Source organism: Hyperoodon ampullatus, assembly GCF_949752795.1.
Source record: "Hyperoodon ampullatus genome assembly, chromosome: 10".
Taxonomy (NCBI): domain Eukaryota; kingdom Metazoa; phylum Chordata; class Mammalia; order Artiodactyla; family Ziphiidae; genus Hyperoodon; species Hyperoodon ampullatus.
In genome coordinates, this window is record NC_136923.1 from 82,200,969 (window position 1) to 82,227,003 (window position 26,035).

General features: G+C 53.5%; 4 protein-coding genes across 6 annotated transcripts; 2 read left to right on the plus strand and 2 right to left on the minus strand.

Annotated features, from left to right (window-relative positions):
• Positions 1 to 428: 428 nt before the first annotated feature.
• Positions 429 to 7,064, minus strand: WHR1 (winged helix repair factor 1). Of its 2 annotated transcripts, XM_079712472.1 has the most exons (7): positions 6,933 to 7,064; positions 6,639 to 6,775; positions 2,720 to 2,815; positions 2,289 to 2,428; positions 1,333 to 1,430; positions 1,074 to 1,221; positions 429 to 870 (listed from the first exon to the last, which is right to left on the minus strand). In XM_079712472.1, exons 1-7 carry the CDS (start codon positions 7,030 to 7,032, stop codon positions 825 to 827), a joined length of 765 nt encoding a protein of 254 aa, XP_079568598.1. In that variant the 5' UTR covers positions 7,033 to 7,064; the 3' UTR covers positions 429 to 824. The 2 variants fall into 2 exon arrangements, with proteins under 2 accessions (XP_079568598.1, XP_079568599.1); XM_079712473.1 differs by lacking the exon at positions 2,720 to 2,815.
• Positions 7,065 to 7,511: 447 nt separating this feature from the next.
• DXO (decapping exoribonuclease) lies at positions 7,512 to 9,647 on the plus strand. Its single transcript, XM_079712465.1, has 7 exons — positions 7,512 to 7,533; positions 7,742 to 8,143; positions 8,307 to 8,542; positions 8,630 to 8,849; positions 8,973 to 9,108; positions 9,257 to 9,351; positions 9,437 to 9,647. The coding sequence occupies exons 2-7, from the start codon at positions 7,788 to 7,790 to the stop codon at positions 9,585 to 9,587; spliced, it is 1,194 nt and encodes a 397-aa protein (XP_079568591.1). The 5' UTR covers positions 7,512 to 7,533; positions 7,742 to 7,787; the 3' UTR covers positions 9,588 to 9,647.
• A 60-nt stretch (positions 9,648 to 9,707) lies between these two features.
• Positions 9,708 to 20,298, minus strand: SKIC2 (SKI2 subunit of superkiller complex; the record flags this gene model as incomplete). The annotated part of the gene is made up of 30 exons (XM_079712663.1): positions 9,708 to 9,945; positions 10,041 to 10,181; positions 10,371 to 10,589; positions 10,666 to 10,776; positions 10,927 to 11,137; positions 11,243 to 11,369; positions 11,465 to 11,612; positions 11,946 to 12,050; positions 12,192 to 12,329; positions 12,480 to 12,617; positions 12,971 to 13,201; positions 14,275 to 14,397; positions 14,480 to 14,692; positions 14,878 to 14,974; positions 15,049 to 15,195; positions 15,531 to 15,637; positions 15,818 to 15,902; positions 16,034 to 16,180; positions 16,507 to 16,652; positions 16,872 to 17,000; positions 17,169 to 17,359; positions 17,462 to 17,515; positions 17,812 to 17,886; positions 17,991 to 18,105; positions 18,197 to 18,314; positions 18,414 to 18,523; positions 19,370 to 19,473; positions 19,551 to 19,679; positions 19,792 to 19,981; positions 20,182 to 20,298. 30 exons carry the CDS (start codon positions 20,296 to 20,298, stop codon positions 9,745 to 9,747), a joined length of 4,167 nt encoding a protein of 1,388 aa, XP_079568789.1. The 3' UTR covers positions 9,708 to 9,744.
• NELFE (negative elongation factor complex member E) lies at positions 20,297 to 25,991 on the plus strand (the record flags this gene model as incomplete). 2 transcript variants are annotated; one of them, XM_079712313.1, is made up of 10 exons in its annotated part: positions 20,297 to 20,371; positions 21,741 to 21,810; positions 21,912 to 22,057; positions 22,519 to 22,593; positions 22,717 to 22,754; positions 22,940 to 23,271; positions 23,394 to 23,538; positions 23,698 to 23,752; positions 24,001 to 24,103; positions 25,679 to 25,991. In XM_079712313.1, the coding sequence occupies 10 exons, from the start codon at positions 20,297 to 20,299 to the stop codon at positions 25,774 to 25,776; spliced, it is 1,137 nt and encodes a 378-aa protein (XP_079568439.1). In that variant the 3' UTR covers positions 25,777 to 25,991. The 2 variants fall into 2 exon arrangements, with proteins under 2 accessions (XP_079568439.1, XP_079568438.1); XM_079712312.1 differs by lacking the exon at positions 23,698 to 23,752.
• Positions 25,992 to 26,035: the final 44 nt, after the last annotated feature.

Genomic DNA, 26,035 nt, shown 5'->3' on the forward strand with positions numbered 1-26,035 from the left:
TCCCTGGTGGCGCAGTGGTTGAGAGTCCGCTTGCTGATGCAGGGGACGTGGGTTTGTGCCCCGGTCCGGGAAGATCCCACATGCCGTGGAGTGGCTGGGCCCGTGAGCCATGGCTGCTGAGCCTGCGCGTCCGGAGCCTGTGCTCCGCAACAGGAGAGGCCACAACAGTGAGAGGCCCGCATACCGCAAAAAAAAAAAAAAAAATTGAACTATGCTAGGTTTTTGCTTTTTGAAAGCCTCTAACAGAAATTCTGTGGTTTCGGAGATCAGGCACATCCTCAGCATGCCAGAGGGGGAACTGACCTCAGTGTCCCTTTTTAATCTCTGAACAATGAGGCAAAGCTCAGGCCCAACTTTGGCTTTACCTCTACCCCCAAAACGAGGTGCCCGAACACACGGGTCACATTAAACAAAAGACATCCAGAAAATATCACAGGCAGAAGTACTTTATTTGGCAGTTTCAACCCAACATGTAGGGAAAAGAACCCTGTCCTCCTCCGGCAGCCTCACCAGAAACCCCTCCTTCCTATCCCAAGACAGAATAGTGGCAGCACCTTGCTGCATGAGAGGCAGCAGCTATGGCCTTGGCACCGTTTCTGGCTCCACTTGCAGGAAAGGGCAGAGAAGCATTGCCCAAACCCCCCACTGGGTCAGAGCCCAGGTAAACAGCAGCAGTCACATCTGACCCTCTGCAGAGACACGAGCCCAACACTCATCCTGGCTCCCAAGCCTTCCCAAGGTGACCCTGTCTCAGCCAGGGCAGCCAGCACTCCCGGGCCCCTTGCTGCCCACTCTGGGGAGCTGTGCAACGACGAGCAGAATCCTCATGTCTCTGGCAGGCGGAGGAGGGTTCCAGAAGTGGTGGAGACACTGTGCAAGAGAAAGACGAGACTGGAGCCAGATACCTAGGCCTAAGGTCTGAGGAGGACTCAGAATCTGGCCGAGGATGTTCCCGGGTTCCAGAGAACGAGAGAGGAGCTGGGCTTTGCTAGTGAATGAAGCACGAGCGGGGAGAAAATCCAACCTTGGGTCATTACGCTGTCATCTGCCAGAGGCTAGGGGGCAAGACTCACCAGTCCACCAGCTGGGCCCCAATGAGGTCATGCACATGGTAAGCGAGGCCGAGTCGTGCCGCAGCAGGTGCCCGCCGGCCCAGGAGCTCTGAAAGGAGTAGCTCCCGGTACTTGGCCTTCCGGACCATGCCGAGTACAGCCTGGCGCCCTGGAGGAGAGGTGGCACGGGAGAGGGGAAAGGTGAGTAAGGCCTGGAGGCCTGAGGAGTCACCAAAAAGTGTTCTTGAGGGGCTGCGGGCCTGAGCTGCAGACAGGATACCTTTAACAAAATATTTGATGAATCTCCCAGCTCCAGGCACAGCTAGCCACCAACTTCCAGCATCTCGGACAGTGAGGACCCCGGCATTCACCAGCTGCCTAAGAAGGGGGAGAGGAGGCGTTGGCTCTGGGAACCCTCTCTCCTCCCGCCCACTAATGTTTGGACACTAAGTCTCCAGAAGCCTGGGCACCCAGGCAAAGGGACTGGACGATAGAAGCCCAGCCTGGAGCAGTTCTCTGCTCACACCACGCTGCTCAGTGCCCCGAGCCCTTGCTTGCTCCGTTCTCCTACCTGACTGCCCCCACCCCCAATTCTTTCTTCTCCTGTTATTATTACATGTTCACTAAAACAGCTCCTCCTCTCTGAAGCCCTCCTTGACCACATGCCCTGACACACTCTCAGTCCCACCACCAGGGGAGAAACAGAGGCCTTTCTCCCGAGCTCCTGCCACTACCTACGCACACCTCACCATAGCTCTTCCCACATCTTACCGAAAAAAAGTTTATAAAATGCTTTCATGTATACCATGGGTTACAAAGTAGGGAGCTGGAGCCAGACCCAGCCTCCTGAAACGACATTTTTATTTAGCACTTGCCCGGTTGTTGTTCTTTTGAATGTGAATGCTTTTGGGGCATCACAGCTGCTACCATTCCCTGTTCCCTTGGTCTCAACATGATTCCCATCAGGCATTTATGGCTCCTGCCAGGCCCCTCTCTCTATTTGATTAGCCACCCAGATCTCTTAAATTTTAGTCCAGGGCTCTTTCCAAGGCCCCAGATGGGAGAGGCCTCTTCTCTTGGGGGCGGAGCACAAATTTAGGTCATTTTATTAAAAAGAAGAGTCAGCGTTTTTAACAGTTTCACCAAAAGAAAGAGGACAAGGCTGGATGGGACTGGAGGGAGGTAGGGAGGGGCCAGATGCCTGATTCTGTTGGTCCCGCAGGTCGCAGGTCTCACGTGATTTCTGCGTCCCTGAAGCCAAAGGTCTGTGTCATTTGGTCCTGCTGGAAGCTAAGGTCACTACAGGCTGGAAGTACTGAAGCCAGAAACTTCTGCACTGCGCCAGCGTATGGGCGGCCATCACAAGCCTTGAGGACCTGGAACCAGAAATGAGACACAAGGTCTGGTCCCACCTTCACCCCCCACTGACCTCTATCCCCAAGACAACATTTCTCTTCCTATGTTTTTCCTTCTAATCAGGTCTTTCTACCTCTCATGCTTTTCCTCTTCCTCTTCTTCCTCTCCCTCATACCAATACTTACCAGAGACCTGTGCCCTCTCTGTGAGACGTGAGGTGGGGGACTTGTCTCTCTTCTTTTTATTTCCATTCCGTAATTTCCCTGCACCCCCTCCCCTGGCCCCCATGACACACACACAGTCACACGCACTCTGGTCCTATAGTCCTCAGTGAAGATGATTCCTTGGGCGTCCAAGTCGAAGCCTAGTTGGATGATTCTGATCTCCCCCTGCTCTTGAAGCGCCTTCTGTCTCCACAGAGATGACAATGAAAAGAAGGGTGTCAGGGTAAGATGCTCTGCTATACTCTGGACACTTCTGTGCAGGGAGATTTTGTTTGCAAGTATTGGGGAGTTTTTTCTCTAAAAAACTAAGGAAAAATTATGGGGAGAGAATCAAGTGGATCACCAAATAGTCTCTTCCAATTAGTCTTTCACCCACCCACCTTATCAGTTATCTGTTAAACAATCAATGCATATTTTCTAAGACCAATCATAGGCAGACACTAAGATAAAATAGTGATTAAGACATGGGCCCTGCCCTCAAGGATTAACAGTCTAGATTTTGGGTGGAGAAGGTGGAGAGGAATATGGGATAAAATGTTTAAAACAAATAAAAATAAACCAGACCTTGTATTTCTAGGAATATAGCAAGACTAACTCACCCACTGAAAATTAAGTAAAATGCTGCATAAAATATTATTTAAAAATTGTTTAAGCATTAAAGAGTTCACAAGGTAATAAGGAATTACCAGACTAATATAATATCTAAGTGAAAACAAGAACTCATAGAAGTAATTGGGGGACTTCCCTGGTGGCACGGTGGTTAAGAATCTGCCTGCCGGGCTTCCCTGGTGGCGCAGTGGTTGAGAGTCTGCCTGCCGATGCAGGGGACACGGGTTCGTGCCCCGGTCCGGGAGGATCCCACGTGCCGCGGAGCGGCTGGGCCCGTGAGCCATGGCCGCTGAGCCTGCGCGTCTGGAGCCTGTGCTCCGCAACGGGAGAGGCCACAACAGCGAGAGGCCCGCGTACAGCAAAAAAAAAAAAAAAAAAAAAAGAATCTGCCTGCCAATGCAGGGGACACGTGTTCGAGCCCTGGTCTGGGAAGATCCCACATGCTGCGGAGCAACTAAGCCCGTACACCACAACTACCGAGCCTGCACTCTAGAGCCCTCGAGCCACAACTACTGAAGCCTGCGTGCCTAGAGCCCGTGCTCCACAACAAGGGAAGCCACCGCAATGAGAAGTCCACAATGAAGAGTAGCCCCCTCTCGCAGCAACTAGAGAAAGCCCGCACGCAGCAACGAAGACCCAACGCAGCCAAAAATAAATAAATAAACAAAATTAAAAAAAAAAAAAAAAGAAAAGAGATAATAAGGTATGGGAAATATTTGAAGAGCCAATAACAAAACCACAATCACAAAAGTACATTAATCCAACTCGTATAAACTCATAGAATAGACAAAATAGTAATCAGTGAGGAAATGAAAGATTTCAATAATTTTAGTTACTAAGAAATTAGTAACTGAATAATGCACATTCTTTTCAAATACATAGAATATTTAGCAAAACTGACCATATAGCACAAAGCATGTCTCAATAAGCTTCAAATGACTGCAATCATACTGTGTACGTTCTCTGGCCATAATATCATTTATGCCAGAAATCATTAACAACAAGGTAATTAGAAAATGTTTAGGAAGTAAGACATACATTTCTAATCAACCCAGTAAGTCAAAGAAAAAAGTCACAAAGGAAATTAGAAGATATTTTGAAATGAATGATAATGAAAACATATACCAAAACTTGACAGATGATATAGATATATTTCAGTACTTAGGGGGAAACTACAGCCTGACATGCATCTATTAGAAAAGAATAGAGGATAAAAATTAATGGGGAAAAAAAGTAAAATAAACCCAACAGTGGAAGGGAAACATAAATGAGATGGAAAACGTGCATGCAAGAGAAAGCAACAAAGTTAAACGATAATTCTTTGAAAGACTATTAAAACTGATAAACCCTGGTGAGACTGACCAAGAAAAAAGGGGGAAGGGGAACCTAGAAAAAGCAGATAACCAATATAAAGAATGAAAAAAGGATCATCACTCAAGATTCTACAGACAATAAAATGAGATTACAAACTTTATGCCAATAAATTTGAAATTTTAGATGAAATTGATAAATTCTTAAAAAATACAATTTCTTCCATAAAATGGGATATATTCATAAAATGGAAATCTATGAAAATGAATTAACTATAACTACATGTAACAACTCGGATGAATCTCAAAAATATTCATCTAATGAAACAAGATGTAAATAAATACATATGGTATGATTTTGTTTATATCAAGTTCAAAAGTAGGTAACTAAGCTATATTGTTTATGGATAAACATATAGATGGTATAAGGAAAACCAAGGGAATGATTATCATACCAGTCAAGTATGTCACCTCCCAGGGACTTAAGACATTTTGATCAGAGAAGGATATATGTGGGTTGTTGGTTGTGTTGTACAGTCTGACTTGGGTGATGGTTAAGTGGGTATTTGCTTTATAAACATTCTTTAAATTGTGTGTGTTTATATTTTCTTTTGTGCAATTTTAAAGCTTTTCTAAAATTTAAGCTAACACCAATAGGTTAAAAACAACAAATACTCTATAAGGAGTGGTTCTGACTTGCTTCCTTTAGAGACTGGAGCTAGTCTCCATCTTCCTTTTCTTCTCTTCTTTCTTCCTGACAGGTTGCCAAGTGCTAAATCCAACTGGATATTATTTTACTTGACCTCATCACAGGCCACCGCCTTGAATCACAGGTTCTAACACTGCCACTGAACCTCAAATTTTAAGGCACATTAAGAATCACTTGGGGCAGTAGCTTTAAAATGTAGATTCCAAGGTCCTACCTCAAGAAATCTTAATTCATTCGCACTGAGAGAGTCCCAGGAACCTGTAGTTTTGAATAAGCAGTCCAGGTAATTTGGTACATGTGGAACTCAGGACATACTTTGAGAAACACTGCCTTAAATGCTGGTATCTCCCAGCATTGGGAATTTGGCTCTATTATCTGTCACTGCAAACCTGGGGTCCTTAACCTTTGGCCTCAGAGGATCTGTGAAACAATCCCCTGCCCCCCAAATTGTACATATGCCATATGTATGTATATATATATATATATATATATATATATATATATATATATATATATGGCATATATGCATTTTTCTGGAGAGAGAGCCATAGCTTTCATTATCTTCTGAAGTTTGTGAAAAGGTTAAAAACTGCTCCTCTCCTCCCTCTTCCTACCAATCTCACCCACATCCACAGACTGAACAACTACTCACATCTCGATGACTTCCAGTTCTGTATCAGTGGCCCAGAATTCTCCAAACCCTCACCCAGCTGTCTACTGCACAGTTGCCTTTGGATTCCCCACAAGCACCTCCAACTCAACTTGGGCAAAATCAAACACATCATCTGCCCCCAACAATTCAATGTTCTCCTACTCTATTCACTCCACCAACTACTCAGTCATCCAGAAAATCCGAAAGCTATTCTGGATTCCTCCCTCTTCCCACTCTCCGCATTCCTCACCCATCCTCTCCCTCCCTATACACTGCCCTAATTTAGGCCTTCACCTGTTCTCAGCTGCAATATCTTCCTAAATGATCTCCCTACCTCATCTCACTGCTTCCAATCCATGCAAAACACCGTTCTCTCTCCTGTTAAACATTCTCTACCAGCTCACCGCCTTCAATGGAAGATGGAAATACTGATGTACAAGGCCTGTCCTAATCTGACGTCTGCCTGCATTCCTAGCGCTGTAGGCTCGAACCACGCCCGGTGACTCAGTATCCCCAAAAGCTTCGCTCTTCCACCTTCATGATTTGGCATGCTCTCTGTAGCGTTCTCCTTGGCACCGCAGTGCCTGGCACAATGCCTGGCCCAGAAAGACCCAACGCTTGCTGAATGGCAGAATAGCTGGTGGACCGAGTGAGTGATGGGGAGAACCTCGTAAATGCCCGCAAGGCACGGAAGCGCTTTCGGTCGGTCGCTCTGACGCCCCTCACCAGCTGCCGGTCAGCCACCGTCCGGTCGGGCACTAGGCTGTACACCTGGCTCCTCAGCGCGATGGGCGGTAGCGCATCCTCAAACAGGACTCGCGGGAACAGCCGCACTAGCTCTGCAACTGCCGCGCGCGCAGACCCTGGGAGGAGAGACCGGGTCACTGAGACGTGAGCGGGGACGGGGAGAAGCGGGGGTACGACTCTCGGGGTGCTGTTGTCCCAACATACAGGGTTACCAGAGGCGAGGCCGCTCCCAGCTGGGGGTCTTTAGCCTCGCCCCGGGGTTGCCATAGTTACCTGACTCTCCCCGCAAAGGATCTGCCTCTGCATCCCCTCCTTCCCGCCGCCTCTTCTGTCCGAAGGCCTCCGGGACCAAGCGATGCCTCTTCCGGCTCATATCCCGGGATCCTGTGGATGCGGGGAAGAGGTAGATAGATATTGAAGGAAGAGAACACGAAAATAGTCATCCGGCGCAGAGCAGTGACGCACGGGCTCCCTGGGCGTCCCTCCTTAGAGACCAGTCAGCCCGGTCTTAGTAGGCTGACGTGATGACGAAAGGGGCGTCAACTTGTCATCCCTTTGGCCCTTGCTGGGAGGGGCGGTGCCAATGCATATACAAGCGCCACCCTCATTGGCTGAGGCCCCACGTCCGCTGCTGATTGGCTTCCTCTGAGAGCCTCACGTTCGGGGGGGCCTGGTAGGTGCGGAGGGGCCCCGGTGGCCTCGCTGTGATGTCCCTCCTGGTGTAAAGCGCACAGGCCCACTGTCGCTGAGTGATTGCGTCATCGAGAGCGGGGCTCGGGGTCGGACTACCTTTGCGTCCCTCTTCGACATGTGACGTACCTGCCATGACGTCATAGCTCTGTGAAGGTGGAAGTCGAGGTTGGCGGGATTTGAGGTAACCAGATCCTTGATCTGAGCCCAAACATCCTTCCTAACCTCACTGCGTTTGGAGGAACTGGGGGTGGGGGTATAGGTCAAGGGAAAAGGTGTGATGTGCACCTGGCCATGGTTCTGTTTGAGGACATGAGGCCTGCATGTTTCAAAGCCGGAGCCTGGCCATCAGGAGGCTCGCTTAGTCCTGACTAGAAGTCTCTCTTCTCCAGCCCTTCTCTTTAAAAAGGGAACTTCCCCGTCGTCTCTCAGGACCTCATGGAGTCTAGAGGGACCAAGAGAGGAGCCGGAAAGATAGAGGTAGCTGAGCCTTGGAACAAGCTCCTCCTCCCAGCACGCTCACTGCCCACAGACCCTTCCCTCTATGCTGGACCATTTCCTTTCTACCGGCGCCCTTCTGAAATGGGCTGCTTTTCCCTGGATGCACAACGCCAGTACCACGGAGATGCTCGAGCCTTGCGGTACTACTGCCCACCTCCCACTAATGGTCAAAGCCCCAACTTTGACCTCAGAGACGGATACCCTGATCGATACCGGCCCCGGGATGAAGAGGTCCAAGAGAGGCTGGACCACCTGCTATGCTGGGTCCTGGAGCACCGAGGCCGGCTAGAGGGGTGAGCAAAGCATAGCACACAAGTAGCTCTAGAGACCTCCACCTACCCTCTAAAATTGGGAGAGCCAAAGCGGGAGTGGGGTCAGCCCTTATGCTATTCTTTGGGGCAGCCGTGTGCGCCAATGCTTGTGTCAGATCTTCAGCCCTTAACTCCTCCCTCTCAGGGGTCCAGGCTGGCTGGCAGGGGCCATAGTGACGTGGCGGGGGCACCTGACAAAGTTGCTGACGACACCATATGAGCGGCAGGAAGGCTGGCAGCTGGCAGCCTCCCGGTTCCAGGGGACACTGTACTTGAGTGAGGTAGAGACGCCGGCTGCTCGGGTTCAGAGGCTTACCCGGCCACCCCTCCTCCAGGAGCTTATGTACATGGGGTACAAGTTCGAGCAGTACATGTGTGCAGGTGAGAATTGCCCCCAGCTCTGTGGCCCACTCCCCCTTCCCCAGAGACTGAGACTCCAGCCCTGCTGCTGTTTCTCCCCTTGTGCAGACAAACCTGGAGGCTCCACAGATCCTTCTGGGGAGGTCAACACCAACGTGGCCTTCTGCTCTGTGCTACGCAGCCGCCTGGGAAACCATCCTCTGCTCTTCTCCGGGGAGGTAGACTGCACAGACCCCCAGGCCCCAACCACACAGCCCCCCACCTGCTATGTGGAGCTCAAGACCTCCAAGGAGATGCACAGCCCCGGCCAACGGAAGAGCTTCTACAGGTTCAGGATGGGGGTGGGCAGGTTGAGAGCCTAGGATTGACAGCTGGGAAAGGGACTTGGGGGAAGAGGAGGAGGCTGGAGGGTGGTGGAGGGGTCCCACTGACCCCTTGCCTTTCCTGACAGACGGAAGCTCCTGAAATGGTGGGCTCAGTCATTCCTTCCAGGGGTCCCAAATGTTGTTGCTGGCTTCCGTAACCCAGAGGGTTTTGTCTGTTCCCTCAAGACCTTTCGTACCATGGAGATGTTTGAATACGTCAGGGTAAGGCAATGGTGTCACAGCTCCCACCTGTATCCCGCCCCTGTGCCAAGACCACAGGTCCAGTGTCCAGGGACCTGTAGTCCACCTTCCCCTTCTCCCACCCTCGCCCTCACTGCCAGTCTTCTGCCTCCTCCTGGGCTTTCTCCAGAATGACCGTGATGGCTGGAATCCCTCCGTGTGCATGAACTTCTGTGCTGCCTTCCTTAGCTTTGCCCAGAACACAGTTGTCCAGGATGACCCCAGGTGAGGCATTCAGCTCTGCCCCTCCCCCCTGGGTCCCAGAAGCTCGGCCTCCAGCCCTCAACTCGGGACTCCATCTGCCCCACAGGCTCGTCTACCTCTTCTCCTGGGAGCCTGGCAGCCCAGTCACAGTGTCTGAACATCGAGATGCACCCCATGCCTTCCTGCCTACGTGGTACGTGGAAGCCATGACCCAGGACCTCCTGTCACCCCCCAAGACACCCTCCCCCAAGGACTGATGCTTCACAGGGGCTGGTCCTGTTTCTGTGTGCACAGATAAAGGCCTATTTCTAGGTGGTTCTCCCTGCTGTCTTTTGAGCTGTCATCCCTGCCCAACACCTCAGGTTCACACAGGTGGTTTGCTGTTTTATTGTTACGTTATTACACAGGGGTCATTCACTGGGTGTAGAGGCTGGCTGCAAAGACGATATCCCTCCGTAGCAGGGTGGCTGCCGTCTCCATCTTGGCACCTAGCACAGGCTCGCCCACCAGGCGGGCCGCCCCCCGAAGCGAGCGACACATCTCGGCCAGGCGTTGGATGCAGCGGACCACCAGGCCCTCGGGGGTCCCCGAGAGCCCTGCCAACTCAGAGAAGGGCTGTGGGGGAAGTAGGGTGGGGACTGAATACGGTAGGGCCTGGGCAGCCTCTCCCCAGTCAGCTGTCCACAAAGCGCCAAACCCCAGCTACTCACCATGCCCCGGGCCCACTCGTACACAACCTCGACCAGGCCAAAGTTCAGCTCTCCCACAAATTCCTCCACTGTCTGGTTCAAGCCACAGGCCATCTGCACCTCACCGATCCGCTTGGCCACAGCCCGGACACGTTCCACCCCCTGTAGATGGGGAGGAGAGGTTAAGTAAGCCCTGCCTTCCTACTCCAGGAAGGAGACCCAGATCAAGGAAGAAACAGTTCCAGCTCTTAGGGGCACTTACAGGGCTGCATGGGGCACATGGGGGAATACATGGGGACGGGGACTGGGAGTGCCACGGCCAAGGGTGGGACGGCGGTGGGCGTCCCCTACCTGTTTGAGGGTGCTTGGGAGCTGATCACTAGGGTCCCCGGGGCTCTGGCAGACCAGGCCGGAGAGCAGGGCCGCGATCTCCTCGGGCCGAAGGGCGCTCAGCGCGTTGTCGAACATGAGTTCAGTGAGGAGCAGCTCGTGGCTGCTCAGGGCACAAGCCACCCGCCCTGCCAGCTTCACAGTGCCCCCTTCGTCTACGTACCCCAGGGTTCGGAGCACCTGGAAGGAGGGTGGGCGTTGGGAGCCTGCAGACCTCCTCCTCACTAGCCCCCCAGCCCCATCTCTGCCCTCCCACCTCGACTCGCTGGTGGTACTCAGGGAGCAGCAGCAGCGACTGATCCGACAGCAGGAAACGCAACCGCTCCATCTCCTTCTGTATCTGCATCCGCTCCCGCAGCTTCAGGTACTATGGGGAACCACCGGCAGGAGCATGTTCGCCTCCTCGCCCTCAGCAGGGGTGCAGTGAGGACACGGGCTGCGATGGGGGTGGCCCGTCTACAGGGGACAAGAGGAAGAGTCCCCCTCCCAGCTTGGAAGCTAGCATCCAGGGACCTACCTGGGCAGGGAAACGGGGACTGTGTACACACTGAGCCCCCCGGATCAGCTCCTCCAGCTTTCGGAGCCGGAGCCCCGCCTCTACCACCGACACATCCTTGAGCTGCAGGTCATTGACAGGGTCAAGGGTAGGGGGTCCTGCTGGGTGGGCCTGAGCCAGACGTAGTAGCTCCTGGACAGCAGTTGTCGTGGCCGCAGAGGGAGGCTCCTTCCTGAGAAAGGAGCAGGTCTTGGGACCTGGGGCAGAGGCTTCTCTTCCTCAGGCTGCGGGAGCCTCCCCACCCCCCATCACATGGTCTCCCCCCAGCATCTCTGACTTGAATTTTGGTTGCTGCCTCTTGCTGAAGTCCTCCAAGATCTTCTCCCCATTCAGCCGGAGCACCTTGGTGGTGATGGCAGCCACATCTCCTGGCTGCAGCTTGGCCACAGTGTGGTCACAAGGCCCTGTGAAAAGGGGAGAGCAGGGTCAGACCTTGCCGTGGGCCCAGGCATCCCAACTGTGCTGCTGTCAGGAGCTCGGCCGTCTGTCCCACTCTCACCTTCAGGCAGGAACAGCTTGAATCCCACGAGGTCATCTGGGTAGGGCACATCGGGGGAGGCTGGGCCCCTCTCCTGCGGGTCCTCAGACATGGGCTTATCACACAAGACCAGAGTCGTGAATACTCTGCTGGTGGAGCTCGAGGAGACCTAGGGGAGGCCAGGCCAGGGCAGTGTGAGGAGTGGACATCAAAGGTAGAGACCAGATCACCAACCTCAGGCAGGGATTGTGGTGCAGCCATGCAGAGCCCACCGGTATGGACTGGTAACCAAGTCAAGTGATCGGAGCAGACTCTGGGGGCAGAGTTTGGGGGAAGGACAAGGAGGTGAGCGTGAAGTGGTGGGGATGGGATGGAAAGGAGGGCTCGAGGGAAAAATGAGAGCACTGGTGAGTACAACGGGCCCCTCGCCAAGTGGGGAAGATGGAGCTAGGGCTCGCCCCGCCCTCCCTGCCTCTGGGCTTCAAATTCCCATTGCCCTCACCTGAAGGATCACACCCAGTGCGTTGTGATGCTTCTGATTCTTCACAATCACCACCCTTCCCGCTGAGAGAGATTTCAGCCCATTCACAGACTCTATGATGCGTCGCTGAAGGGCAGGGACGTGAAGAGAGGGGATAAGGGAGGAAGTGTCACAGAGACACTAGGACTAAGTTCAGGAGCACCCAGAGTGTCACAGCCTCTTCCTCCCTGTCTGCCACCCCTGCCCCCAACACTCACACGCACTTACCTGGATCAGGCTCCGGGTCTCTGTCAGTTCCTCCCCGCAGCTATAATACTCAGGCAGGTCAACGAGTTGGCCAGTTACATCAGGCTCCTCCAAGGCCCCCAGCCGCTTGGTCAGTTCAGCCAGAGTCTGTTCATGGGCCTGGGAGAAGCCAGTGTGGGTGTGCAGCAAGGGTCTCCAGGCCCAGAACCCTCCACTTTCACCCACCGGCCTCTGGATGCCCATCTCGTCCAGGCCTGGCTTCCCTCGTCCACATCCTTCACAGCAGCCTGGTCACGCCCACCTCCTCACCTTACTGTCCTTGCGGGATGGAAACTCAGAGAAGCTCCTCTTCATCATGTCCTCCACCCTGAGGGCGTCCACCCGCAGCAGGTTGAGGATCATGGTGTACGTGAGGCGGAACTGGGACTGCAGCTGGGACGGCTTCCCCTGGGCCGGGCCAAAGAAGCCAGTGAGGCGAGGGGAGACCCGCTGCTCGGCTGCTGTACTCCCAGCAGCTCTAGTCCCAGCTCCGCAACCACGGGGCCCTAGACAAACTGCTCGCTCACCTCTGCAAAACAAGGGAGTGAGACTAAATAACTAGACCCTCCAAGGTCCCACCTAGCTCCATATTCACAGTGGAAAAAGACTATAGAGGAGAGGAGATCCAATCTCATCCTTGGATTTGCTCGCTCCTACCCTGGCTTCTCCCAGGCAGAAGGAAAGTAGAAAGAGGGGAGAAGGGAAGAGGGTTGGCAGAACCGAGCAGGTGCCCAGAGCTGGCCTCGGCTGCCCCGGCTCACCATCATCATGCGGTGCAGGTCCGCCATCTCGGGCACACGGCCCTTGCAGAGCAGGATGACAGTGCCTGTGGGGTCCAGGCCCCTCCGGCCCGCCCGGCCGGCCATCTGCACATACTCCCCAGGGAGCAGGTCCCGGAAGGTGGAGCCATCGTGCTTACGCGTGGAGTCAAACACCACTGTCCGGGCTGGCATATTTACACCCATGGCGAAGGTCTCCGTGGCAAACAAGACCTGGGACGGGGGAGAGGATCAGCAAAGGGGCTACACGCAGCTGTGGCCCAGCCCTGGCCAAGCCCACCTCACTTTGTAGCCAAGGCTTAAAAGGCACCAGGCACAGTCCCAGACGGTTAACTCACAGGACCTCACTTAACTCTCAAGGCAAATCTACAGTATGTACTATCGTTTTCTTTGTTGTATTTATTTAGCCACCTATTCCTTTCCTTTTACCCCTATACCCCACTCCCATCCCCCCACTATCAAACATCCCGCTGTATATAACGCGTACCTTTTTGTGTGAATGTGTTTTATAAAATGTGTCGTTTTGTGTATAATTTACAATTTGCTGTAAAGGCGATTACATGTCTCCTTCTGTTTTCTTCTTTTCTTCCATGTAGTGTTTTCAACATCCATCCATGTTCCTGTGGTTATATCTAATCCACTGCTTCAACTGCTGCAGAACACGTTGTGGGGTGCATGCTGTACATCTACCTACCGGCTCTCCCAGTGAAGGGGTACCACCAACACCCTGCCACAAGACTACAGCCAACAAAGGAAGAGCAGGCGTGCTCCCTCAATGACCAGGGTGAGAATTTCATTGTGATTTACACTCAGGAGTGGAATTTAGGGACAAAGAGTATGTATATACTTATTCTTGCCTCCAGAGTGCCAGGATGCACTTCAGACTGGCCACACCTGTACAAGGGTTCCTGTAATCCTGCAGTCTCCTACGTCTTGGGCAACACTTGGCATTAGCTACTTTCCTATATTTTACCAGTCTAATAACTGTAAAGTCCTATCTTGTGAGTGTTTCAATTTGCATTCCTCTGATGACTAATGACTTTCATAAGTTTGCTAGCTTTTTGGGTTTCTCTTCTGAATACTGCGTGTTCATACCTCATACACCTCCATCTTAAAATGTGAAATCTACAGTTCAGGGAGGTTTAAGTAATTTGCCCAGGGTCACACAGTGAGGAAGTGGTGGCGCTGGGATTCACACCCAAGTTCTTAACCACTGCACTGTCCTGCCTAAAAGCTTTCCCCTCCCCTAAGTGGGCAACGAATGCCTTGGGGAGTCCCTCTCCCACCAGCATGTGCACCTTGACCAGGCCACGGCTGAAAAGCATCTCCACGATCTCCTTGAGAATGGGCAGGATGCCACTGTGGTGCACACCCAGGCCGCGGTGCAGGAGTTCAGACATGTGCAGAACCTGTCGGGGGCCGAGGCCCAAGATCAGGGATGGGGTCATGGAACACCCAATCCCCACCAGTCTCTGGGTCCCCCCTCCATACCTGGGGCAGCTGGCGGTCAGAGCCCCGGAGGCGAGCGAGGCAGCGCTGCAGGAAGAGGTGAATCTCACTCTTCTCTGAACTCGTGGTGAGGTCAAGGGAGGTGAGGCCCGAGGCCTGCTCATCACAGCGGCCACGGGAGAAGGTGAACACCACCACAGGCAGCTGCGCACGGGTGCGGAGGGAGGCCAGGAGGGACAGGTACACACCACGGTCCTGGGGAAGTGGGGAGAAGGGAGTGGAGACTGAGTCCCTGAACCAGTGGGGGCCGAAGTGGCAGAAACTGAAGCCGAGTCAAATCGGGCAGTGCTCAAAGCTCAACTCCAAACACCTGGGAGATGAGGGAAGAAAGGACACAGGAGAAACAGGTGGTGGCGGGTACAAAGCCTGCCAGTTCTCACCTGTGCAGGCCCCCCCTGGTGCGTGGGCTGCTTGGCCCCAAAGGTCTGGGCGTGTTTGCTCATCCGCTCCTTCTTGGCCTCCACAGCCGCGTAGTACCTGGGGCAGGGGAGGGGCAGCGATCAGTCACGCCCAGCTGGGCCCAGCCCCCACTCTTCCCGACTCAGGCTTACCCCTTGGTGTGGAAGGTGCCTCGGGAGTCCAGCAACAGGAAGAGCTCCCCCTGAGTCTTTGGGCTGTTCCCCGTGAAGAGATAATGCTCCAGGGGGACTGGGCGAGTAACGGTGCTGACCACATAGATCTGGCGACGCTTCAGCCGCCTGAGTGAGGAGGAGAAGACAGAAGATCAGGGCTGCGAGTGTAGGGAGGAACCTACATCCCCACCATCTTCCCCCACTCTGGCTTCACCCAGTCTTTTCTGGGAGCCGGACTGGAAGGCTGTCCCCGTCATCCTGTCTCTCAACTTGCGAAGGGATCTGGACCCAGGTGGGATCCCTCAGCCTCCCAAGCTGGACATGTTCCCCGGCCGCACCCCTTTCTCATCCCCACCCCCAAGGCCTGACCACTCTCCCTGCTGTGATAGTCTATGCCCCCCGCCCCGACTGAGGAACGCTACAGCCCCCTTCACCCAAGCACCCCAGGACACACGTCTCACCCAATCCAGTCAGCAAATTCAAGGGCGTTGGGGACAGTAGCACTCAGGAGGATGATGGAGACGTGGTCAGGGAGCATGATGAGCACCTCCTCCCACACGACCCCGCGCTGCGCACAGGGAGGGAAGACAGCTCAGGGGGGGCTGCCCTTCTGCCCCTAGGAAGTGGCACAGGGTTCCGTGTCGGGGCAAAGGAGGCAGTGCGGTTCGCGGGCTGTGTGGGATAGAGGAGCTGCTGAAGCAGCCCCACAGGACAGGACTGCCAGGATCTGGGGGCCCCGTCCCCCTACCTCAGCATCGTTGATGTAGTGAACCTCGTCAAAGATGACCCACTCCAGGTCTCGGATGACATCTGAGCCACTGTATAGCATGGAGCTGGAAGAAAGAGACCCAAGGCTGACTTCCCAGTGGCTCCTGTCTCTACCCTCAACTCAGCCAACGTGCTCTCCAGAGCAGCCTCACCTTCCTGACCAAAAATCCACCCGTGTTGAGTGCCCATCTCTCACCGAAGGATCTCTGTTGTCATAATGAGGCAAGAGGCCTCTGGGTGCAGCTGCACGTCCCCGGTGAGAAGTCCCACGTCCCCAAATGTGTTTCGGAAGTCCCGGAACTTCTGGTTGCTCAGAGCCTTGATGGGCGAAGTATAGATGGTGCTGGGAGAAGAGCATGAAGTCAGCCGGTCCCTCCACACTGACTCGTGGTCCCAGAAGCCTGCCACAGAGCTCAGGCACCCCCTTCACCCTAACTTCCCTCATGTTCCCCTTCATGGAGTTACCCAGGAAAAATTCTGTACCCCAAGCCCTTCCGAAACTAACTAAACTCCCCACACTTTCTCATTTCCCCCTGGACCCCTGCCTCAGTTTCTCCCCCACAACTCTCATCTAAAGGATGAAGTAGGGAGGTGGAGAAGAGATGAGACTTAGAAAGGTTGCAGGAGAGAACGGGGCTGGTGAAGGGGAAGCTGGGGACGGGACTGTACCGCGTCATGTGTTTCTGGGCAAGGGCAATGGCGTATTCAGCCACAACCGTCTTGCCCGCGGACGTGTGAGCCGCGACAAAGACCGAGTCATGCCGTTCCAAGTGTAGGATGGCCTGTTTCTGAAACACATCTGGCTCAAACGCCCACTGTGGGAGAGAGAAATAGATGGGGGGCGGGAGAAGGGAGAGGGGTCTTCCTGCCTCCAGCTCATGGGACATTCAGGGCAGCGGGGAGAAGGCCAGAGTGAGGCAAGTCTGGGACAGAGGTCCAAGCTGGCCTGAAGGCATCTGGCCTCTGGTGGGGAGAGGAGACAGGGAGTGCGCTGGGAGGAGGTGGGGGAGCATGTGAGGACTGGGCCACATTACCCGGAAGGCTGGCTGGGGAATGAGTCGGTAGAAATCATCGACAGGGGAGGTGACATCCACGGGAACGGCCCACTGCTCCTGAGGTGGGGGCTTGGGAGGCTCTGGGGGAGCTACAGCTGTGGACGCTTCCTGGAAGGGGAAAGGGGTGTAGGGTCAATAAAGATAACAGTCAGAAAGCTCTCTGTTACCACTCCTCCCAAAAGATGCTCCAGTCTTCCCCTTGGACCCAACCAGGCCAGCCCACCCTGTCTGTGACAAGACCCTTCTTTCCTGCCTCAACCGCCCAGAACCACCAACCTGCAACACTAGGTTCTCCAAGCTGCTTGCTCGGGCCAGGGGAGCACTGCAGGGAGAGGCTGAAACAGTGTCCCGTCTGGGACCGCCCGGTTGTCCCACTGCCTCACTCTCATCCTCATCGCCCCCACCCAAATCCAGGGGCTCCAGCAGACGGCTGAGGCTGAGCAAGCCGGGAGCTGGAGCTGGGTGATCTGAGGAGCAAGGCGAAAACGGAGGCCTGGTCATGTGCACCTCTGCTCTGAAGAAGAAGGGCACCACTTCCCCTATGCCCCCATCTCAAAACTAAAACTCACCCTCTGGTGCAAAGTCCACGCCTTTCTTGAAGCCAGGTGCAACAGTAAGAAGATCTGGAGGACAGGGACAGAGAGAGAGAATCTGGGCTCCTGCACACCGCTGTATAAGTCACATGGTACATTAACCTAAAGGGTGTCCTTCACAGCATAGACGTTGCAGTTGCGAATATTTATCGTGACAGTTTTCCAACAGATGACAGTAAAGGTTGTTATGGAAGGGGTACCTTTTCCTAATTTGCTCAGAGAAATGCAAGAGCTAGCAAGGACCCAGTGACAGGCCCGGGCCCCTCTTCCTCAGGGCCCAGACTCAGAGCCCTACCTCCCAAGGGTCCATCCTGGCACCACCTCACCTTTCTCAAAGTCTATCTCCTCCTCAGCCTCCTCCCGAGTGCTCAGATCTGTTATGGTGGGCTCATCCATTCCACCTGGGGAGAGGTTGAACAAACAGGGATTCATGGGGTGGGAGTGACACAGGAGGGGTGGAGACTAAGGGCCTCCTTCCCTACCATCCCATTTCCACAAGTGTCACCTGGCCAGAAAGGGTACTGTGTTGGATTCCCCCACAGGGACTGGGAGATGGGCCCGGGTGGCCGGCGAAGAGACAAGGAGGTCGTGGCCGACAGGTTTGTATTCTCTAGCAGGACCTGACGCAAGAGATCAGAGCACCAGTGAGGCTGAGTTTGCCTCTGACTCCCCTTTTCCCAACCCTGCTTCTCGTGGCCCGTGACCTCTCACCTCCTTGTAGCCTAGTATCTGGCCTGTGGTTGGGTGTCTTTGGGCCTGTAGGTCGGAGGGGACTGGGGCCCCCAGTGTGGCCAGGAGAGACCAAGGATCCATCTTCCTCTGCCATTTTCTGGACAGAAGGAAAGTAATTTTCAGGTCTTCTTTCTCCTCTCTCCCAGCTTTCTTCAGGGACCCATCTCCCTAGTCCAGGCCCCTCTAGACCCCTCACCGGGCCGAGTGCTCCACACCGTGCAGAGGCAGCCAGGCTGGAGATGACAGAAACAACTGCTCTGCTTCTTGCTGCAGATCTGGGGCACAGGGAGGGAGGCCGTGGGGAAGCTGGAACAAGGGCAAGATGAGACACATAAGGTAAGAGAAGAGAGTAAGACACAGAGCAAAGAGAAGGTGATAGGATTCTTACTTCGATCAGAAATGGGAGATGTCCCAGAGAGACTAGGACAATCAGGCTGAAGGACTGTTTTCCAAAGGTGGTTCTGCTTTACAGGACAAACGGCCTGCAACTGAATTACCTGGGGTGCTGGTTAATAATACAGACTTTGGATTTCAGAACCTATGGACCTAAGAATTTGTATTTTAAAAAAGCTCCCCCACTCAGCTCGGTGCTCTGTGATGACCTAGATGAGCGTAATGGCGGGGGGGGGATGGGAGAGAGGTCCAAGAGGGAGGGGTTATATGTATACATATAGCTGATTCACTTCGTGGTACAGCAGAAACTAACCCAACATTGTAAAGCAATTATATTCCAATAAAAAAATAAAAAATGAAAAAGGTCCCCGACTAATCATGAGGCACACTGATATTTCAGAATCACTAGTTTTAGGAAAAGGGGTCCCAGACCTAAGGATGAAGAGCCAGGTGCTCAAAGGCTAGCATCTCAGCCACCAACAAGCGCCTTGGAGAGAGAAAAAGACTCCAAGGAGAAGAGACACATTTGAAAGAGCAGTTCTCAGAGTTAAGGTATCCCCAGGGCTTCCAGCTCTGTCCTCCCATGGGCTCTGACCCACAGCAGGTCCACTGGGTTGGGAGTCCGTCCAGCACCAGTCTAGGCCCGGATGACAGGCGTCCAGAGACAGGAGAGCCGGGTCAAGTTAGATCCTACTGTGAGGAGGGTGAAGGAGGTTTTAAGTTCAATGAGGGTCAAGGTTAGGGGCAAAAGTCACTCACGGTACTCTCTGGAGCCCCAGGCACATTCAGCAGCTCCCAACGCCCTGTGCATCCCAGCTCCACTGCCCGAAGGGGCAGGTCCAGAGGATCTGGGGGAGGTAGCACTACGGGGGAAAGGTCACAGGTCAGGGGTCAAGGGTCATTCCCTGTCTACTCCTCCTTTCTACCCCCTGCCCCTCACCGATTCGCTCCGTCTCCATCATCCTGGAGCCTCGGCAGCTACCCGGCAGCCCGGAAGTGTAGGGAGGAGCCGAAACGGCGGAAGTAGAAACGACTTCCGGCACAACCCCTCCGGGGGCGGGGATGAGCGCTACCGAGGGGCGGGGCCAAACTGGTGGGATGCCGGGCGGAAGTGTGTGCGCCGCGGGCCGCCTTGGTTACCGCGTTCTCCGCCCTTCTCTACGTCATCGCCCCGAGCCCGCGATCCGCTGCCCGCTTGGGCGCCGCCCGAGACCGTGGGGCTTCGGTTGCCGCCCCCTCAGGTAAGGCCTTCTCCTCAGCCTTCGTCCCTTTTTTCCGAGCTCCTTCTGTCTTCTTGCCCTTTTGGTTGCTCTGAAAGCGCTGCGCGGGTTCCACTGCCTCCTCTGCTTTTCGGACCCCGCAATTGCCATACTAACCCCAGCGAGGTAGGGGGGGTCTGGTGCCATCGTCTTGGCGACGGAGGGGGTGTTTCTCCCTTCCTGGGCCACGTGGTGCCCCTAGGCGCTGGTATCCGTGATTCCTGAAGAGAGAAGGGAATGCTGGTTGATCCCGACGAGCGGGGGTTTGGACGGCAGCCTGGTTTAAGCAAGGGGTAGGGAGAGGCAGAAAACAGGAGTAGGCAGGCCTGGAGGGGTCGGGCTGGGGTCAGTGTGCACGGCGTGTGAACCCTGGGCGGTGACAGTGGAGAAAGATGTCTTGGGCCCTGCCCCTGAACCAGGAGCCACCATGTTGGTGATACCCCCCGGACTGAGCGAGGAGGAGGAGGCTCTGCAGAAGAAATTCAACAAACTCAAGAAAAAGGTGAGGGAGTGTGTGCGGGTATGACCCAAACTTTCAAAGAGTCTACACTGAGAACACCTGGGGTGAGTGTGAGGGGATGGGGGGGTGGGGATTCAGCTAGCACATACCTGGAGACATACCACCTCTCAGTGTAGCTTCAGGAATGGGCTTTCTCAAGTGTGTACTTTCTTTTCTCTCTTTTCTATGCAGTCTGCCGTGGAGTTTTCTTCCTTTTCCATGGCTTTTAGTACCACCTAAGAGCTGGCGATCCCAAGCTTGGTTTTTCCAGTTCCATCTAGTGTTTTACTGATAACTTTCACGTATCCAAAATTGAAGCTATCATCTTGTCTGTTCTAAACTTGGTCTTCCAAATAGGGCTGACTACATTTACTTCTCCCATGTGTTTGGAATGAAAATCTTATCATCTCTGTCTTCTGCTCAATTTGCACAGCCAAACATTTGCCAAGTCGACTTGATTCTTCCCTTGAAGTAATTTCTTCCGTTTACTTTTTCCTGTGTATTCCCTAGATCAGGTCTTTGCTGATGCTCACCTAGCCTGTCGTAGTGGTCTCTCAACAAGTTTCTTTTTTTGGACAGACTTCTTCACTCCTATTAAAATGGTGCATTGAAAACACAAAACACTGTCCTTCTTTTTCTCAAAACCCAGTGGTTTCACATTGTCTATAAAACAAAGCCTTAATCAGGCATCCCTTTCTATAGAACTATTCCTTGATCCCAAAACATGCATTCCCAAAGTTTTCTTATCTCTGCATCTTTGCCACCCTGTTTTCTTTGTCTAAAATGCCCTTTCCTCTCAGTCTGTGTTATGCAGATTGTATCCAGGACCCAGCTTAATAACCATTTGGCATCAGAAAAATCTTACTTGCTCTCAGCTACAATCTGCACTTATGTTCAGTCTTGAAAATTCAACCTAGTCATCTAATTTCTCAGACTGTAAGCTTCTTGAGGAGAGGATCTATGTCTCATACTTTTGCATATCCCTGTTTCAAAGCAATTGTGTGTTCTTATTAAACATATAGGGGTGGATGGATGAAGTCCCTAAGGAGGCACGGAGGTTTACACTTAATTGCAGCTTATATCCGGGGGCTCTGGTCTATGATTGAATGCCTTGTTTTCAACTTGAAAAACATGAGACTGTGGAAAGCCTCTAGAGGCCATGGTTTGAATAGATTAGGTATGGCTGGCTTTGCAGATGATCGGGGGGACTATGTAAGAGGCAGGGCAGCCTCAGTGTACCACTCCAGGGGCACCATTTGCATTGTTTTCTCTCAGAAAGGTGTCCCCGGAGTGATGCGCCCCGGGGCCTTGGGAGAGGACCTGGCCAGGGATTGGCCCTCACCAACTCCTCTCTTCTCACTCTTGTTCCCAGAAAAAGGCATTGCTGGCTCTGAAGAAGCAAAGCAGCAGCAGCACAGCCAGCCAAGGCGGTGTCAAACGCTGTGAGTGACAGGGGAAGCGGGGATAGACTGGAAGTGAGCAGCACGGGCTGACCTGTGTCACAGCCTGGCCAACATAATGCCTCTTTCCCTCGCCACTCCAGCACTGTCAGAGCAGCCTGTGGTGGACACAGCCACGGCAACAGAGCAGGCAAAGCAGCTGGTGAAGTCAGGAGCCATCAGTGCCATCAAGGCTGAGACCAAGAACTCAGGCTTCAAACGTTCCCGGACCCTAGAGGGGAAGTTAAAGGTGAGCACAGGCAGAAAGATTGTTCAGGGACTCCTTGACCTCAGAGAGCATCCTTCCAAGTTGGAATGGAGGTAAGTTTAGGGGGAAAGTAACGCCAGTTTAATCACGGGCAAGTTGCTATACCATTCTGAGCTTCAGGTTTCTTATCTGTAAAATGAAGAAACTGGATGACTCCTAGATTCTCCGTTTTACGCATTCTATGACTCTAATCCATCATGTAGTAGAGCTCCTGGATTGTGTTGCTCTGAAGAGTTGAACAGGCTGAGAATGTCATCAGGTTTAAGACATTTTTAAGTAAACTAACTGCTTTAAGTGTGTATTAAATCTTTTATGTAAAAGGAAATTAAAAAAGAGATAGGCCAGGGGAGCCGAGAAGAGGGTGAGGGAAGAGGAACTCCTTCTGCCCCGTGGCTAGGCAGCCTCCTGCTCCCCACTGAGGTGGGTCTCTACCGTCTTCCCAGGACCCTGAGAAGGGGCCAGTCCCCACTTTCCAGCCGTTCCAGAGGAGCATATCTGCCGATGATGATCTGCAGGAGGTAATGGTTTCCAGTTGTCTGTCTCTGAGGGGCTGGGGATTGAGAAAAATGAGAAACCCACATATTTGGGACCACACGCCAGCAGCTAGGACTCATCTTAACCGTCCTTGGTTTCCTTTTCAGTCGTCTAGACGTCCACAGAGGAAATCTCTGTATGAGAGGTTAGAGAAAGATAGGACTGGGTCCCGTTGGCGGGCGGCGGGGGCGGGGGGATTGCCTGGGTCCTTAGGAGGATTGGGACTGGAGTGGGTGGAGCTGGGGCTACAGAGGGATTGCTGAGTCTCGCCAGGCTCTGGGAAGACGAGGTAGAGGCCCCCTTTGATCCTCACTGTCTCCCTCTCCCCAGCTTTGTGTCTTCCAGTGATCGGCTTCGGGAACTGGGGCCAGATGGAGAAGAGGCAGAAGGCCCGGGGGCTGGTGACGCCCCCCCGCGAAGCTTCGACTGGGGCTATGAGGACCGTGGTGGGGCCCGCTCCTCGGCCTCCCCTCCCCGAAGCCGCAGCCGGGACCGCAGCCGGGAGCGGAACCGGGACCGAGACCGGGAACGGGATCGAGACCGAGAGCGGGACCGGGAGCGGGACAGAGACCGCGATCGAGACCGGGACAGAGACCGGGATCGGGACCGGGACCGAGACCGGGACAGGGACCGGGACCGGGACCGAGAGGGCCCTTTCCGCAGTGAGTGATCTTGGCTGGTGGGAAAGTGACTTCAGATAAGCTTTAGGTGGGTCCTACTAAAGCGGACTCTTAAAGTGGAGGGTGAGCTAGACTATGTCTTGTTACTGATTTCTATCCTGTAGGGTCGGACTCGTTCCCTGAACGCCGGGCCCCTCGGAAGGGGAACACTCTCTATGTGTATGGAGAAGACATGACGCCCACCCTCCTCCGTGGGGCCTTCTCTCCCTTTGGAAACATCATTGACCTCTCTATGGATCCACCCAGAAAGTAAGGATGACAGTGGGGCAGGATAATAGTCCTTGGAGGACCTGGGGTATGAGACCTGAGGGAGGAAGCTAGCCTGTCTCCACAGCCTATAACACTGGGTTTGATTGGGTCCCGAGGAGCCCATAGGCCCTCTACTGACCCTGTGTTTTCTCATCCCAGCTGTGCCTTCGTCACCTATGAAAAGATGGAGTCAGCAGATCAGGCCGTTGCTGAGGTTGGGACTTCCCAGATCTGTTCTTCCCATCCCTCCTGCCATCCTTATATTTTCTTTCTAAAATACTGGGAGCCAGGAGGAAGTCATTTCCTCTTGACAGAGACGGTCTCTCCCTATTTACGCAGGAAACCTTGCATTCTCAAGTCCCTACTTAGTCTGTTCCTAGGATGGCAACTCCTGGAAATTCTCCTTTGGTTTGTCTATAACGTTTCCCCCCATCCTCTGCCCCCTCCCCTCTTCTGCCCCAGCTCAACGGGACCCAAGTGGAGTCCGTACAGCTCAAAGTCAGCATTGCCCGAAAACAGCCCATGCTGGACGCTGCCACTGGCAAGTCTGTCTGGGGCTCCCTGGGTAAGAATGGGCTTCTTCCTTTCATTCTGTCCCCTACAGCGCCCCCCTTTTTGTTCCCCTGCATGTCCCTGGGTTCTGTAGAGGTGATAGAGGTCTGGATTTGTGTGGCAGCTGTGGGGATTGGAAGGAGAATCGTCAGGCCTTCTGTCAGTTAGAAGTAGGAGAAGGAGAGAAAGTGTTGAAAACAATTTCCAAGGCACTGACTGGAACGGGGAAAAAGTGGAAGTGACTGAGGTTGGTGAAGAAGGTGAGCATCTCATGCGGCCTTATTCATTTTGAGTTGCAGTATAGTTGGTTTTACAAAATAAGCCTTTGAAATTAGGGATATGGAACTCAGGTGTGAGGTAAGGCATGAAAATGTAGACTAGAGTCATCTGTATCACGGGGTAGCTGCAAATAGTGTTGGCAGGGGAGACTGAATTTCAAGAGAAAATGAACCAGGACTGGGCTTGAGGAATAGTCAGAGGATATGGTGGGAAGCTGGGCTGTGTTCCTCATGCCCCACACGTCCCCAGCTATCCTGACTTGTTAGGCTGAAGTTGAGGATGCTGCAAAGGAGACAGAAGGAGAGGTCATGGGGCCAGGAGCAGCACCCAAGGGGCCTGGGTCATTGCAGCCAAAGGACACAAGCTTTGAGAAAGAGGAAGTGATCAGCGGAGTCAAGATACAAAGCTCTTAAGAGAATGGGGGCTTGTATGGGGGGTTCACTCTGGCCCCAGAGTGGCAGGGATGGAATCCTTGGAGGTGGGGTGAAGAGAGGGACACACCGGGGGTAGGGAGGAAAGAGGAAGGGGAAGGGACGGCTCGAGGGAGAATGCTGAGGGCCAAAGCTACACCCAGAATGAGTTGTCCTGATGGAGTGAATAACCCGTTTTACCTGAAATAGATTTTCATGTAGAGGAGGGGGCACAAGGGAGTTCAGAGCAAGAGTGGCCCTCTGTACAAGAAGGAACCAAGGGCTTCCCTGGTGGCGCAGTGGTTGAGAGTCCGCCTGCCGATGCAGGGGATACGGGGTTCGTGCCCCGGTCCAGGAAGATCCCACATGCCGCGGAGCGGCTGGGCCCGTGAGCCACGGCTGCCGAGCCTGCACGTCCGGAGCCTGTGCTCCGCAACGGGAGAGGCCACAACAGTGAGAGGCCCGCGTACCGCCAAAAGAACAAAAAAAAAAAAAAAACATAGAAGGAACCAAAAAGGACCAGCACGTTAACAAAGGACTATAGAGATTTTCTAATTTTTTAATTTTTGGTGTGCTGACTGAAAGTTGTGGGTTAACATCATTCACACGTCTCAACAATAACATTCGGAGTTTTTCTAAGAACAAAACACTCATTACGGTATTAGCATGTGCCATGATAACAGTGTACACTCTTTTTTGCTGGGGCCATGGGTTGGTAGCCGCTGGCCTAAGAGTTAGGCTAAAGGTATTAATAGAAAGGCCATCCTGGCCACCAGAGGGCAGCATGGAAACTGGGCATCCAAGGGCCAGAGGCTAGTGTTGAGGTGGTCAAACTCTGGGCCTCAGGTCTCATCAGTGCCCTCCTTCAGACCTTAATGAATACTCTCCTCCCTCCCTAGCTGTCCAGAATAGCCCTAAGGGTTGCCACCGGGACAAGAGGACCCAGATTGTCTACAGTGATGACGTCTATAAGGAAAACCTTGTGGACGGCTTCTAGGGAGTGGAGCTGGATTCCCTGTGCCTCATCTGCCCCAACGCTGGTCTCAGTAAAACACTGAGGTGGAAGCTCACACATCTCCCTCAGCCTCTGGTTTTTCAGCACTTGGGATTGGGGTTGAGCCTTTAAAAACGGCTGTTAGATTTGATCTCAGTTGTAACAACATGGTCAGTGCACGCTCCCCACTCCTTTACCCCAAAAGGATCTTGAACACAGGTGTTGTCGTAGTTGTTTTAATTTGATGTCATGCCCGTTTCCA

Excerpts from the sequence above, each read along its gene's own strand:
- WHR1 (XM_079712472.1), bottom strand. The coding sequence starts at position 7,032 with ATGAGCCGGAAGAGGCATCGCTTGGTCCCGGAGGCCTTCGGACAGAAG. Across the intron at positions 6,776-6,932 it reads TCCTTTGCGGGGAGAGTCAG|GGTCTGCGCGCGCGGCAGTT; the intron begins GTAACTATGGCA and ends CTCTCCTCCCAG. Across the intron at positions 2,429-2,719 it reads CTGAGGACTATAGGACCAGA|GTCCTCAAGGCTTGTGATGG; the intron begins GTGCGTGTGACT and ends TTCTGGTTCCAG.
- DXO (XM_079712465.1), top strand. The coding sequence starts at position 7,788 with ATGGAGTCTAGAGGGACCAAGAGAGGAGCCGGAAAGATAGAGGTAGCT. Across the intron at positions 8,850-8,972 it reads CAACGGAAGAGCTTCTACAG|ACGGAAGCTCCTGAAATGGT; the intron begins GTTCAGGATGGG and ends CTTTCCTGACAG. Across the intron at positions 9,352-9,436 it reads GTTGTCCAGGATGACCCCAG|GCTCGTCTACCTCTTCTCCT; the intron begins GTGAGGCATTCA and ends TCTGCCCCACAG.